We start from the raw sequence: 14,646 nt of genomic DNA, 5'->3' as shown, positions 1-14,646 counted from the left end.
CACCACCTTCTGCACGGCAACTTTTTCAGGTCTCATCGCCGCCAGCCGGTAAGCGAGGCAGCAAAAGTGAATTTGGCGAGACCGGCGCCAAGGAGACGTTGCATGTGTACTGATGTCATGATTCCGATGGCAGTAGTCGGCGGGGCAGCAAATCTATACGCCCTTGAAAAAAGACAACCGAATTTCCCATCAGGCGGCACCCACGCATAATGCCGGCGGCCAGCCATTCACGCCTCATTGCTGCCTCAGGCGGTATCAGCTGACGTTAGCAACCGAATTTCGATCCCTTAATATATTACAGTATTCGAGCAGCAGTTTACGGAGTATAATTTAAACTTAAATTACCACATATTCTGGGTAGAAGCCGCAACTGTGAGTAGGCTACACCGTGTCTCTTGTCTCTCTCTCTTTGTCTCGCGTGTATCTCCTTGATTTGTCCTGTAATCTTCTACTTCTGAAATCTTCTACTCCCAAAATTTTCTACAATTTGTGGCTATTAAGACCCCCTTCTTATGCCCTTACTCTTATTCAAAACTTATGGAGTCCTCCTGAACCAATCACTGGCTGACATCCAAACCCAAAATCCAATCATAAAGATGCCAGGTTCATAGCACCCCAGCTTACGCAGATTTTAGTTTGATGACACTCTTACATTATCTGTTTTTGACCATTAGGACTCATATCTGTTGTAGTTATGGCAATACAAAAGGAATCTGTCTCCACAGTTTGAGATTTGGCCCCTGCTCTTGGCCTTTGTTTTTATAATTCACTATGGATGTTATAACATTCCAGCACAATGGTAACTGCACCTAACCTTGGTTCCCAGGCTAACTGCAATCTATTCGACCATGGCAATCTCTTTCTCACCCAAGGTTGTCTGGTTACAGCCTATTCACACACCTTGCATACATGCTGTATATAATTCTGGTTATCATTACATGCAGTTGATGATTACAAACTTCTACATTTAATCCTTACACATGATTATAGATCTATTACTGATTATTATGATATTAATGGTTATGATATCAAAACAAGTATTCAAAAAAACCAATTAACATGTAATTCATAACCATCTTACAGTCCCTGCCTCTTATCTCAGTCTCTGGAATTCCATTAATTCTTTCAGCTTTTCTCACAATCGTACTGTCATGTTGCTAACAAGGCTTGTTGGGTCTGCATTTTTAATATTTGGTCAAGCAAGCCCAACCCCTCTTTCTTCCATTTTAAAATCTAACCAGGTCTACCCAGGGCATATCAGTTTAAAAGCTTGATTATTCAAGAATCGGTGTGTATTGACTAACAACTGCAGAATACAAAATTAAACCAACAACTAATAATGCTTATTTCATTTTGTCCATGTTAATTAGTTGGAATCTGAAATGGGAATTTCTCAGGATTCTTACAGCTCAATGTAACACACCCTGACCATGCTCAGTATAACTCTTTTGGGGTGGGGGGGGGGGCGAACAAAATAAATGTTAGATAAGTGCCCCCCGATCTGGGGGACACTCCAGACACTGAACTGCCCCATGCTCAGTGTAATCCAGCATGACCGCTCTCAGCTGACACCCCTGATGAAAGCCCACATAAATTAAATGATGGGTGACTGGTCAACCATCTTACACCTGTGTTTGAGTCATTCATTAATTGCTTTTGTTCTTGTTCCTGAAACTAACATTTATTCTCCAATTCCTCTCTATTTAATAATGATTAGTTTGTTAGCTCCAAGTTCCAATAAGTTAACCATTCTTAATATGGAGAGGAGGAAGTTATCTCTGGTGGATAGCTTCAGAAGCCTAGGAATGGAAGGAAGCAAAGTTGATTCAGCTGGCAGCCATTATTTCATTGATTTCAATTTATGCCATGGATGTCCACTGATAGATGTATTTGAAAATTGAACTGAAGGATGGTGGTGGAAGTAAGTGAGGGCTACACATATTTACATGAAGGAAAATGTGCATGTTCTGAGCAGTTAATGGAAGGTATAAAAACTTCTTAGTAGTACAAATTTTTCCTTCCATTTTACTGATTGCATTGCTGATTTATGAGCAAGTCAATCTCTATTGGTTAAACCATGGGTTTAGCTGCTTGATAGTTGTGAACCCATCATAATGACTAGTGCATTCTGACAGACAATATTCTGCTGATCAACATTTACATTAATAACAAACCCAACCTTCAGTCTTTATTCAGACCTTTATTTTGGACAGTTTTATTTAAAGAGGGAAATAATGTCTTTTTTGAATATTACCTGTGGTCCAGAATTACCTTGAGGACCAGGACTTCCCGGGCTTCCTGTAAGTCCCTAAAACAAAGAAAGGCAATTGGAAATTAAAAAGATAAAATACTTTGTTAATAAAATTAATTTTCCAACCATTTTTCTTTGAAGAAATTACATGTTCCTTACTCTTTGGCCAGGAATACCAGCATCTCCAGGACGACCTAATTCACCATTCATACCTCTAGTTCCAACGGGCCCAGATGAGCCAGGTTCTCCTGGAGGACCCTATTATCATGAAATTAACATATAATTAGGTATTTGGAAACCTTCAGCCAGTTGAAAATGAGGAAAATGCATCAGCATTTATTAAAGCTGAATTTAAAAATGAAGAGATCTTCTGACCTTTTCACCAGGTGGGCCACCTCCACCTGGGAGCCCATTGGGTCCAGGAAGACCCTATAGACAAGAACAGAAAGTCAGACTACCAGTATTATAGAATTATGAAAAACCATTGACTTTTAAAGTAACTTAAGTCTAATCATTGACGTTGCTGATCTAGGTGGATCCACAAAGCAGATAATTAGCTATAAATAATTAATTGCACTACCATTATGATTTGGGACAACACAAATTATTTGGTTTGATTGAAAACCAATACCTAAAAGGCAAAGGCTCCACTTGTGTAGTTAAGTAACCATGGTCAACAAATGAGGTAAGAGACAGTATCAAGCTAAAGAAAAAAGATTGACACAAATGCAAGAAAAAGTGGTAATCCAGCAGACTGGGAGAGTTATAAAATCAACAAAGGAATACAAAGAAAGTAATGACAGGTGCAAAAAGGAATATGAGAAAAAAACTTGCAATAAAAATCAAAGCTAACAGCAATTTTTAAAATAAATATATTGAGAAATTAATATTAATATAATATAAATTGTGGGGAAGTTACTCTGAAACAGAGTAATTGAACACTTGAAAAATTATCAGCTTATCAAAAATGCAAGTCAGCAAATATTGATGAAGGTTACGTCATGGCTGATGAATCTCAATTAATGTTTTGAAGAAGTCACTAGCATGATAGACAAGATGTGGGAGTGTCAATATATGTTAGCTATACAGTTTTGCGCACTAAATCTCAGGAAATCCCTGGTTATCGTTTCTTTTTTCACTGTATCATAAAGGGTCCGTCCATCTTACTCTCTCGCCTGGAGAACCATTTGGACCGCCTGGCCCTGCTTCACCGGGTGGACCTCTTTTACCTTCCTCGCCAGCGGGGCCAGGGTGACCTGCATCTCCAGGTGTGCCCTAGCAAGAAGATAAAGATACATGTACAAAGTGCGAATTAGATTTGGCAATTTAGTATATATTTTTTGTAGATTCATAGGTATGCATATTGCTCTCAGTCTTTCAGCGTATGTAAGAATAGATGTTGGATCTTCTTTTGCAATGTTCCCCATCTGGTAGTTGTGTTATAATATGCATGAGGGTATACGACCCTTGCCAATATTTATCCCTCAATCAATATAACAAAGAAACAGATTATCTGGTCATTATCACATTGCTGTTTGTGGGAGATTGCTGTGTGCAAGTTAGCTGCCATGTTTCCCACATTACAACAGTGACTATTTCATTGGCTGTGAAGCGCTTTGAGACATTCGGTGGTCGTGAAAGGTGCTATATAAATGCAAGTCTTTCTTTCTTTCCATAATCCCCCAAACAAAAGGAAAAACAGATTCTTAGATTTTAAGCGGGCTTATCAGTTTAAATATGATCATTTTCTGCTGATACTACAAAAGATTGTAGACCAATAAAAAGGCAATAATTGCTATATCTACATCAGCTTAGATTTGCCAACTAACTATTAATATTTGCACAAACAGAAAAGTTAATCTGAACCATTATTTAACTATCGTAGTAAAAATAACACCTATTTAAGAGTTTGGTCATTTAATTTATTTTCCTAGTTCAAAGTAAAAGGTACAAAATGAAAAGACTTACAGATTCACCCTTAGGACCAGGTTGACCTGATGGTCCAGATTTTCCACCTTCACCCTAAGAAAATGAAGTGCTTCTTGTTAGAAAACATTTTGACAATTTCAGCAAATCAAATTGTTTTTCTGTTTGAAAGACAGCTAGGCAAAATAATTAAACATGAATAATGAATGTCTTCATTATTTTATAGGAAAAGAACATGTTTCAAGTTAACCTCTACAAGTGATACCTGAGAAAAGTGCAAAGGTCAAGATTGCAATGGAAGTAGAAGATGAAGAACATACAAAAAGATTTTTGGAATAAAAGTACTCTGGCCAGAAATTTTGTGGTAATGGGTAGGATCGGTGGTGGATTGGGTGAGAAAGTTTTTTTTTTTTTTTTTTACAGTGGGTCGGAAACCTGGTGTCCTAGACACCTTTCCAATATCGGGTCTGTCAGCACTGAGCAGACCCGACAGGCAGCAGCGGGTGACCCAATTAAACTCATTATAATGTCATTAACAGACCCTTAACTTCATGGCCACAGGAACCACGTTGTTAGGGGATCACGACTGTCAACCTGAGACGGGTATTCATTGACCATCGCTCCAGCTGATAACTTGACAGCTTCAAATGTACAGTAAAAGCTCCCACTTGACAGATCATCACTTTCCTCAGCCTCAAGCTGTTTCTCAGTCTATTTCCAGCACACATTCTGCAGGCTTTCCACTTTCCACCTCCATCCACTCTCACCTCATTGGAAGAATTCTCTCACCATTCACAGAATGCTTCATTAAAGGGGAGGATATTAAAGGGGAGGGCACATTGTGGACTCTACATTGGGGAGAAAGGGCTACCGCTACATCACTAGGAAGTGGGGTGCCGTGGCAGCAGCACGGCACAGAAGCAGAGTGCCAGGCTGCAACATCGTGGTAGCCTGCAATCTAAAGTGAAGAAGGCCGCAACCGGTAAATCGAAAATATTTTACTTTTTCAGCGCCACACCTCCCCTTTAATTTTCATCCCGCGAGCGGCCTAAAGCCCGTTAAGCGCCCTACGAAGCTGTTGCGTGCATCACCCATGGCAGCCTCACAGGCTCCACGGCGAAAACGGGTGATTGCGCATGGTGATGACGTTGTTATTACTGGCGCAATGGCCAAGGGTGCTACCAGCAAGAGCGAGGCGCTACCTTTGTAGTGCCGCCGCTAAACACCCATGGAATTTCGCTGGAGGCGGTAGCAGTGCCCGCCTGGGCGAAAAGTCATTTGCGCCCAGTTAGCCCCCTCTGAGTGCGAATGGGAGATGTAAATTACCTGAATTTTTGCCCCAATATTTCCTCTTTGAGAGTGGCTAGGTGAGCAGTCCTGGTTTTTGCTCATGTGCAACCAGCTGCTGGAAGGTGGCTGAAAGTGGCTCTGCCTAACTTATTGTTTAATCTCCCTTCCTGCTCTTTAGCAAAACATTTGGCTTTGAATCTGGCAGTGTGGTTGAGAGCAAGAACTTGCTTTTTGTGGAAACATAGAGGAAATTGCATTGCACTAGTTCATTGAACTGGTCACAAAGCTATTGTAAACATTGTTTTTAAAGCTGTAGAATGTGTATAACTAATTGTAAGAATATACAGGAGCTGAAAAGATCATTATGGTCAGTTACAAAGTTTGAATAGTACCATATTGTTCTCCACTCCTTATACCTTATACTTCGGCAGAAAAAAAAAGAGAGAAGCAAATTATCATTTAAATGGAGAAAATTTGCAATATGCTGCAGTACAGAGGGACCTAGGGGTCATTGTGCATGAAACACAAGAAGTTAGTATGCAGGTACAGCAAATAATCAGGAAGGAAAATAGAATGTTGGCCTTTATTGCAATGGAAATAGAGAAGAAAAGCAGAGAAGTCCTGCTACAACTGTATAGGATATTGGTGAGGCCACACCTAGAGTACTGCGTAGAGTTTTGGTCTCCTTATTTAAGAAAGGATATACTTGCATTGGAGGCTGTTCAGAGAAGGTTCACTCGGTTGATTCCAGAGATGAGGGGGTTGACTTATGAAGATAGATTTAGGTTGGGCCTATACTCATTGGAGTTCAGAAGAATGAGAGGTGATTATATCGAAACATATAAGATAATGAGGGGGCTCGACAAGGTCGATGCAGAGAGGATATTTCCACTCATAGGGGACGGAGTCTTAGAATAAGGGACCGCCCATTTAAAGCTGAAATGAGGAAGAATTTCTTCTCTCAGAGGGTTGTAAATCTATGGTGTTCTCTGCCCCAGAGAGCTGTGGAGGCTGGGTCATTGGATATATTTAAGGCAGAGATAGACAGATTTTTGAGCAATAAGGGAATAAAGGGTTATGGGGAGCGGGCAGGGAAGCGGAGCTGAGTCTATAATCAGATCAGCCATGATCTTATTAAATGGCGAAGCAGGCTAGAGGGGCCAGGTGGCCGCTATCTGCCTCCATTGTCTTCCTGTGCAGTTTAGAAACATGGAAAGAAACATAGAAAATAGGTGCAGGAGTAGGCCATTCGGCCCTTCTAGCCTGCACCGCCATTCAATGAGTTCATGGCTGAACATGCAACTTCAGTACCCCCTTCCTATATGTTTGCTACATCACCGTTCTCACTACTCTCCTACAGCAGATATTACCAATAAATTTTTAACAATGGGAATATTTTGCATGACTCAAATTAATTAAATGAATGTAATTCTCATCATTATCTAATATTTGCACTGCGTCATATGAATGCTATGTGTAGGTGGATCTTAATTATTCCAAAATGTTTTGAAATCTTGTTTGTCAGCATTTCAGTCAAATACGATGATATACCAATGTCATTTGAACCAACCTGTCCAACTCACAAAGCTGAACACTGGGCCGTAAGATTGTGACCTCTCCGGGTGCGTACAATGTGCACACGTGCCCGAATAGGCCCCACAAGTTCCGGGTTTAGGCGTGCACTGTGCATGCACCGAATCCCGGCACTTGCGATCTGTCAAAATTTCTTTTGACAGATTGTACGAATGCGAAAGTAAAGGGCCTCCACGGGCGGAAAGTTGGGCTATTTGCCCAACTCCTGCCCAGTGAATGTCCTTGAAACTCTTACGCCCGGTAAAAGCAGCTGTAAGACCCGATTTTACCAGCATAAGAGTTTTAAAAAATAGAAAAAATAAATGTTATGACTTATTTTTATAGTAATAACTCTGTCCATTAAGGTAAGTTTATTTATAACATTATTAAAACATATTAAAAAAAATAATGGCCCTGAAATTCCGGCCTCCCTGTGAGTGTCTAAGGACCTGGGAAAACATCGGAAAAGCCGGTTTTCAGCACACAATGCGCATGCGCTGAAAATCGGCTTTTCAGATTTGTCAAGCTGGGGCTGGACAGATCCTCCACATCTTGGGAGCGAGGACATTTGCAAGGGCAAGATTGCGGTATTTACCCATATCTTACCCAGTAAATGTCCTTAAAACTCTTGTGCCTGATAAAAGCAGGCACGAAGCCTACTTTTACAGGTGTAAGAGTTTTAAAACACACTAAAACATTGTAAAGTAAAATTATAAAACACATTTTATTGTTTAAAAACCTTCCCCACTACGGTAAGTTAATTTCAAACCATAATTTAAAAAACTTTTTTAAAAATCGGAAAAATATATATTTTTTTAAATACATAAATAACTAATTTAAATTAATAAAAATATGTTGTGCGTTTTTTCTATCTTTTATTATTGGTTATGTGTGTTTGGGGGGGGGGGTTCTCCTTCATAATAATGGGAATGCCAACTTATGGAGGTCCCATTATTATGAATGAGAACATGTTTTACCTGATTGGCTGCCCAGAGCCATGTGACTCCAGCTCCAGGCCTGCGCACGTCCCGACATGCAAGCGCTGCGACGTGCAGTCAGGGGAGGCCTCCGGACCGAGATCTCGCGTGGGCGCAATAGCTTCAGTTTGGTGTGCTTCTTTTTACTCGAATCCAGTCGAACGCCCGCGGGAAGGAGAAACGGGATTTCTGGGCCATTAAAAAAAATGTTTTTTCTAAAACCTTTAATTTAATTCAATTTCTATTCATTTTAAATAAGTGAGGTGTTTTTTTTATTTATGCGAAGTGTTCTCTTTGTTTTGGGGGTATTCCCACTCAGTAATGGCAGCTCTGTACAACAAAACTGTGGAGTTAAAACAACTCGGGGGCGTAGTCTAGTCAAATTAACTTTTTTGACAGCTCTTGTGGGCGGTACTATTTTCCGAACGTGCACAGCATTCCTGGGCGGCATGACTTCATGCGCTGCTCAGGACTCTGCTGGTTCAAAATGGAATTCTCCGTGTGTGCAGGGACTGGAGGTACGCATCGTATTTGGTGATCGGAGGCTTGCGTCCGCGGGAAGCTTCTGACCACAATTTTTGGCCCGTTATTTGTATGAAGTGCATGGATTGTCACTAATGCAATAAAGTAATACAACCATTGCAAACACTTACTGGTAGACCTTTAGACCCTGGAACTCCATTTGTGCCTGATGAACCTGGAGCACCAATTATACCTGGTCCACCTGGATGGCCAGGCATGCCAGAAGGACCCTAAAAGGTAAAGAAAACTGGAATGAATAAAGTTTCTAGTCAAGGCTGCATTACTAATGACATTTTTAAATCCTGCACACTGGAGGGTGACTAAAAGATGTCACAAGAATTGAAAACAGAACAATTACATTTCATGCTTTAGTCAGACCTTTGGAAATGTTTTCAAATTTTTATTCCATAAATGCAGTTGTGTCATACTTTACCCAATCCATGCTGTCAAGGAACAAATAATTCATATCAAAATGTTAAATGGCCAGGCATTCAGTTAATAATATTCAAGTGATAGATACAGGCCAAATCAAAGAGCGACAACAACATTTATTTGATCCTCTGCTCTTTAATTAAGACCTCACTTTACTATACTTTAGTATATTCCCACTGTAAATGAATGAAGTGATTTTGTTGTAACTAACCGGTAAACCTCGAGGACCAGGTGATCCATCTTTCGCAGAATTCCCCTAAAATACAAATCAGTAACAGACCCTCAGATGCTATTTTTAGATTTTTCTGTCATTTATCAATTGGTTACTAAAAAAGCAGATGTAAAGGCTCTCAGTGGATAAATAGTTACATACAGGTTTGCCTGAAATTCCATGCGGGCCCTGAAGACCTGGTTCACCCCTTAGTCCTGGAGTGCCATCAGAACCGCGAGAACCTCGCTCACCAGATTCACCCTGCAAGGTACATTATTAAAAGCAAAACCATACTTTGAGAATAGTGTGATCTATTGGATACATTAATCTTAATCAAAACTGCAAGCCAAGAAGATAGAGATTCATTTCTGTTCATAACCGTTGACATTATATAATATGTGGCTTAATGACATGATTCATCCCACAGGTTTTGGAGCCAGAATTCCTTGTGGGTTCCATTCTGCTGGTCTTCTGCAAGTAACATTCATGCCACGCAAATACTAGGCAACAGTCATGTCCAACAAGAAAGTCTAACAACCGCCCCTTAACATTCAACGGCATTACAATTGCTGAATTCCCCACCATCAATAAATATCATTGGGGGGGCGGGGGGGTCACAATTGGCCAAAAACTTAATGGGACCAACCACATAAATATAGTGTGTACAAGCAATGTTCCACCTATTTTTTTTTAAAGTTGCGCACTCGCTTTAACGAGCTGCGCAGCCCCTTCAAAGTTTTGTGCGTGTGCGAAATTTCACATTTGAAAAGCCGGTCCCGAGCTGCGTGGGACCGACAGACAGCTTAGAGGGAATGTTGGCTGCAAGAGCAGGTCAGAGCCTGGGTATTCTGCAACGAATGACTCACCTCCTGACTTCCCACCACCGACAAACTACAAGTCATCATCACCATCATCATCATCATCATAGACAGTCCCTCGGAATCGAGGAAGACTTACTTCAACTCCTGAAGTGAGTTATTTGGTGGCTGAACAGTCTAATACGAGAGCCACAGACTTTGTCACAGGTGGGACAGATAGTCGTTGAGGGAAGGGGTGGGTCGGACTGGTTTGCCGCACGCTCTTTCCGTTGCCTGCGCTTGATTTCTGCATGCTCTCAGCGTTGAGACTCGAGGTACTCAGCGACCTCCCGGATGCACTTCCTCCACTTAGGGCGATCTTTGGCCAAGGACTCCCAGGTGTCAGTGGGGATGTCGCACTTTATCGGGGAGGCTTTGAGGGTGTCCTTTGAACGTTTCTGCTGCCCACCTTTGGCTCGTTTGCCGTGAAGGAACTCCGAGTAGAGCACTTACTTTGGGAGTCTCGTGTCTGGCATGCGGACTATGTGGCCTGCCCAGCTGAGCTGATCAAGTGTGGCCAGTGCTTCAATGCTAGGGATGTTAGCCTGGATGTTGGTGCATCTGTCCTCCGAGGGGATTTGTAGGATCTTGGAGATATCGTTGGTGATCTTTTTCCAGTGACTTGAGGTGTCTACTGACCATGGTCCATGTCTCTGAGCCATGCTGGAGGGTAGGTATTACTACAGCCCTGAAGATCATGACCTTGGTGGCAGTTTTGAGGGCCTGGTCTTCAAACACTCTTTTCAAGTGGCCGAAGGCTGCACTGGCGCACTGGAAGCGATGTTGGATATCGTCGTCAATGCCTGCTCTTGTTGATAGGAGGCTCCTGAGATATGGGAAGTGGTTCACGGTGTCCAGGGCCACACCGTGGATCTTGATGACTGGGGGGGGCAGTGCTGTGCAGCGAGGACAGGCTGGTGGAGGACCTTTGTCTTACGAATGTCTAGCGCAAGGCCCATGCTTTCGTACGCCTCAGTAAATAAGTCGACTATGTCCTGGAGTTCAGCCTCTGTATGTGCGCAGACACAGGTGTCATCCGCGTACTGTAGCTCGATGACAGAGGTTGGGGTGGTCTTGTGCCTGGCCCGGAGACGGCGCAGGTTGAACAGGTTCCCACTGGTTCTGTAGTTTAGTTCCACTCCAGCGGGGAGCTTGTTGACTGTGAGGTGGAGCATGGGGGCAAGAAGGATTGAGAAGATGGTTGGGGCGATGACGCAGCCCTGCTTGACCACGGTCCAGACGTGGATTGGGTCTGTGATGGATCTGTTGGTAAGGATCATGGCTTGAGGAGTGGTGCAGAAGGGAGGGATTCAAATTCTTGGGACATTGGAACCGGTTCTGGGGGATGTGGGACCAGTACAAACTGGATGGTCTGCACCTGGGCAGGATCAGAACTAATGTCCTAGGAGCTGTTGGGGAGGGGTTAAACTAATATGACAGGGAGATAGGAACCTATGCAGGGAGACAGAGGGAAGTAAAATAGGGGCAGAAGCAAAAGATAGAAAGAAAAAAAGTGAAAGTGGAGGGCAGAGAAACCCAAGACAAAAATCAAAAAGGGCAACATTGCAGCAAAATTCTAAAAGGGCAAAGTGTGTTAAAAAGACAAGCCTGAAGGCTCTGTGCCTCAATGCGAGGAATATTTGTTATCAGGTGGACGAATGAACTGCACAGGCAACAATTAATGAAGAAGATATAATTGGCATCACGGAGACATGGCTCCAGGGTGACCAAGGCTGGGAAGTCAACATCCAGGGGTTTTCAACATTCAGGAAGAACAGACAGAAAGGAAAAGGTGGTAGGGTAGCGTTGCTCGTTAAAGAGGAAATTAACCCAATAGTAAGGAAGGACATTAGCGTGGATGATGTGGAATCTGTACAGAGAGAGCTGCAGAATACCAAAGGGCAGAAAATGTTAGTGGGAGTTGTGTACAGACCACCAAACAGTAGTAGTGAGGTTGGGGACAGCATCAAACAAGAAATTAGGGATGCGTGCAATAACGTTACAGCAGTTACCATGGGCGACTTTAATCTACATATAGATAGGGCTAACCAAACTGGGAGCAATATGATGGAGGAGGATTTCCTGGAGTGTATTAGGGATGGTTTTCTAGGCCAATATGTCGAGGAACCAACTAGAGGGCTGGCCATTCTATACTGGGTGATGTGTAATGAGAAAGGACTAATTAGCAATTTTGTTGTGTGAGGCCCATTGGGGAAGAGTGACCATAATATGGTAGAGTTCTTTATTAAGATGGAGTGTGACACAGTTAATTCAGAGACTAGGGTCCTGAACTTAAAGAAAGGAAACTTCGACGGTATGGGACGTGAATTGGCTAGGATAGACTGGCAAATGATACATAGCGGATTGATGGTGGATAGGCAATGGCAAACATTTAAAGATCACATGGATGAACTTCAACAATTGTACATCCCTGTCTGGAGTAAAAATAAAACGGGGAAGGTGGCTCAACCGTGGCTAACGAGGGGAATTAAGGATAGTGTTAAGTTCAAAGAAGAGGCCTATCAATTGGCCAGAAAAAGCAGCAAACCTGAGGACTGGGAGAAATTTAGAATTCGGCAGAGGAGGCCAAAAGATTTAATTAGGAGGGGGAAAATAGAGTAGGAGAGGAAGCTTGCTGGGAACATAAAACCTGACTGCAAAAGGTTTTGATATATGAAGAGAAAAAAGATTAGTGAAGACAAACATAGGTCCCTTGCAGTCAGATTCAGGTGAATTTATAATGGGGAACAAAGAAATGGCAGACCAGTTGAACAAATACATTGGTTCTGTCTTCACGAAGGAAGACACAAAAAATCTTCCGGAAATACTAGGGGACAGTGGGTCTAGTGAGAAGGAGGAACTGAAGGATATCCTTATTAGGCAGGAAATTGTGTTAGGGAAATTGATGGGATTGAAGGCTGATAAATCTCCAGAACCTGATAGTCTGCATCCCAGAGTACATAAGGAAGTGGCCCTAAAAATAGTGGATGCATTGGAGATCATTTTTCAACAGTTTATCAACTCTGGATCAGTTCCTATGGACTGGAGGGGGTAGCTAATGTAACACCACTTTTTAAAAAAGGAGGGAGAGAGAAAACGGGGAATTAGAGACCGGTTAGCCTGACATCAGTCGTGGAGAAAATGTTGGAATCAATTATTAAAGATGAAATAACAGTACATTTGGAAAGCAGTGACAGGATCGGTTCATGTCAACATGGATTTATGAAAGAGAAATCATGCTTGACAAATCTTCTGGAATTGGGGGTAGGGAACTGGTTGGCAGACAGGAAGCAGAGAGTCGGGATAAACAGGTCCTTTTCAGAATGGCAGGCAGTGACTCGTGAGGTGCCGCAGGGCTCAGTGCTGGGACCCCAGCTATTTACAATATACATTAATGATTTGGATGAAGGAATTGAGTGTAATATCTCCAAATTTGCAGATAACACTAAACTGGGTGGTGGTGTGAGCTGTGAAGAGGATGATAAGAGGCTGCAGAGTGACTTGGACAGGTTAAGTGAGTAGGAATATGCATGGCAGATGCAGTATAATGTGGATAAATGTGAGGTTATCCACTTCGGGGGCAAAAACACGAAGGCAGAATATTATCTGAATGGCGGCAGATTAGGAAAAGGGGAGGTGCAATGAGACCTGTGTGTCATAGTTCATCAGTCATTGAAAGTTGGCATGCAGGTACAGCAGGCGGTGAAGAAGGCAAAAGGTATGTTTGCCTTCATAGCTAGGGGTTTTGAGTATAAGAGCAGGGAGGTCTTACTGCAGTTGTACAGGGCCTTGGTGAGGCCTCACCTGGAATATTGTGTTCAGTTTTGGTCTCCAAATCTGCCGAAGGATATTCTTGCTATTGAGCCAGTGCAGCGAAGGTTCACCAGACTGATTCCCGGGATGGCTGGACTGACATATGAGGAGATACAGGATCGACTGGGCCTTTATTCACTGGAGTTTAGAAGAATGAAAGGGGATCTTATAGAAACATATAAAATTCTGACGGGACTGGACAGGTTAGATGCACTAAGAATGTTCCTGATGTTGGGGAAGTCCAGAACCAGGGGATACAGTCTAAGGATATGGGGTAAGCCATTTAGGACTGAGATGAGGAGAAACCTCTTCACTCAGAGTTGTTAATCTGTGGAATTCCCTACCGCAGAGTGTTGTTGATGTCAGTTCATTGGTTATATTCAAGAGGGAATTAGATATGACCCTTACGGTTAAAGGGATCAAGGGGTATGGAGAGAACGCAGGAAAGGGGTACTGAGGTGAATGATCAGCCATGATCTTATTGAATGGTGGTGCAGGCTTGAGGATGGTGACGAACGTTTGGGGGCTTCCGAAACAGAGGAGGATGCTCCATAGACCCTCACGGTTGACAGTGTCAAAGCTCTTTGTAATGTCCAAGAAGGCAGTGTATAAGGTTGTTCGCTGCATTTTTCCTGTAGCTGTCGCACTGCAAAAATCATGTCCATTGTGCCCCGTAGTGGAGGAAATCCATACTGTGACTCCGGGAGGAGTTCCTCAGCCACCAGAAGAAGACGGTTGAGGAGGACTCTAGCGACGACTTTCCCTGTGGCTGATAGCAAGGAGAGTCAGGAATGT

The 14,646-nt window shown here is 42.6% G+C and overlaps 1 protein-coding gene across 2 annotated transcripts in view; it reads right to left on the bottom strand.

Moving 5' to 3' along the window:
• The window catches only part of LOC139259905 (collagen alpha-1(III) chain-like), a 320,705-nt gene that overhangs the window by 167,372 nt on the left and 138,687 nt on the right, over window positions 1-14,646 (bottom strand). For both annotated transcript variants that reach the window (XM_070875835.1, XM_070875836.1), the window contains 8 exons: window positions 9,344-9,442; window positions 9,182-9,226; window positions 8,670-8,768; window positions 4,220-4,273; window positions 3,419-3,526; window positions 2,627-2,680; window positions 2,411-2,509; window positions 2,255-2,308 (listed from right to left, as the gene is read on the bottom strand). In XM_070875835.1, coding sequence (XP_070731936.1) covers window positions 2,255-2,308; window positions 2,411-2,509; window positions 2,627-2,680; window positions 3,419-3,526; window positions 4,220-4,273; window positions 8,670-8,768; window positions 9,182-9,226; window positions 9,344-9,442 — 612 coding nt within the window. The remainder of the gene's footprint in view (window positions 1-2,254; window positions 2,309-2,410; window positions 2,510-2,626; window positions 2,681-3,418; window positions 3,527-4,219; window positions 4,274-8,669; window positions 8,769-9,181; window positions 9,227-9,343; window positions 9,443-14,646) is intronic.

The sequence above is a fragment of the Pristiophorus japonicus genome, chromosome 3, assembly GCF_044704955.1.
Source record: "Pristiophorus japonicus isolate sPriJap1 chromosome 3, sPriJap1.hap1, whole genome shotgun sequence".
Classification (NCBI taxonomy): Eukaryota; Metazoa; Chordata; class Chondrichthyes; family Pristiophoridae; genus Pristiophorus; species Pristiophorus japonicus.
The sequence above is the reverse complement of the archived record's forward strand: the minus strand, read 5'-3'. Positions and strand labels throughout refer to the sequence as shown.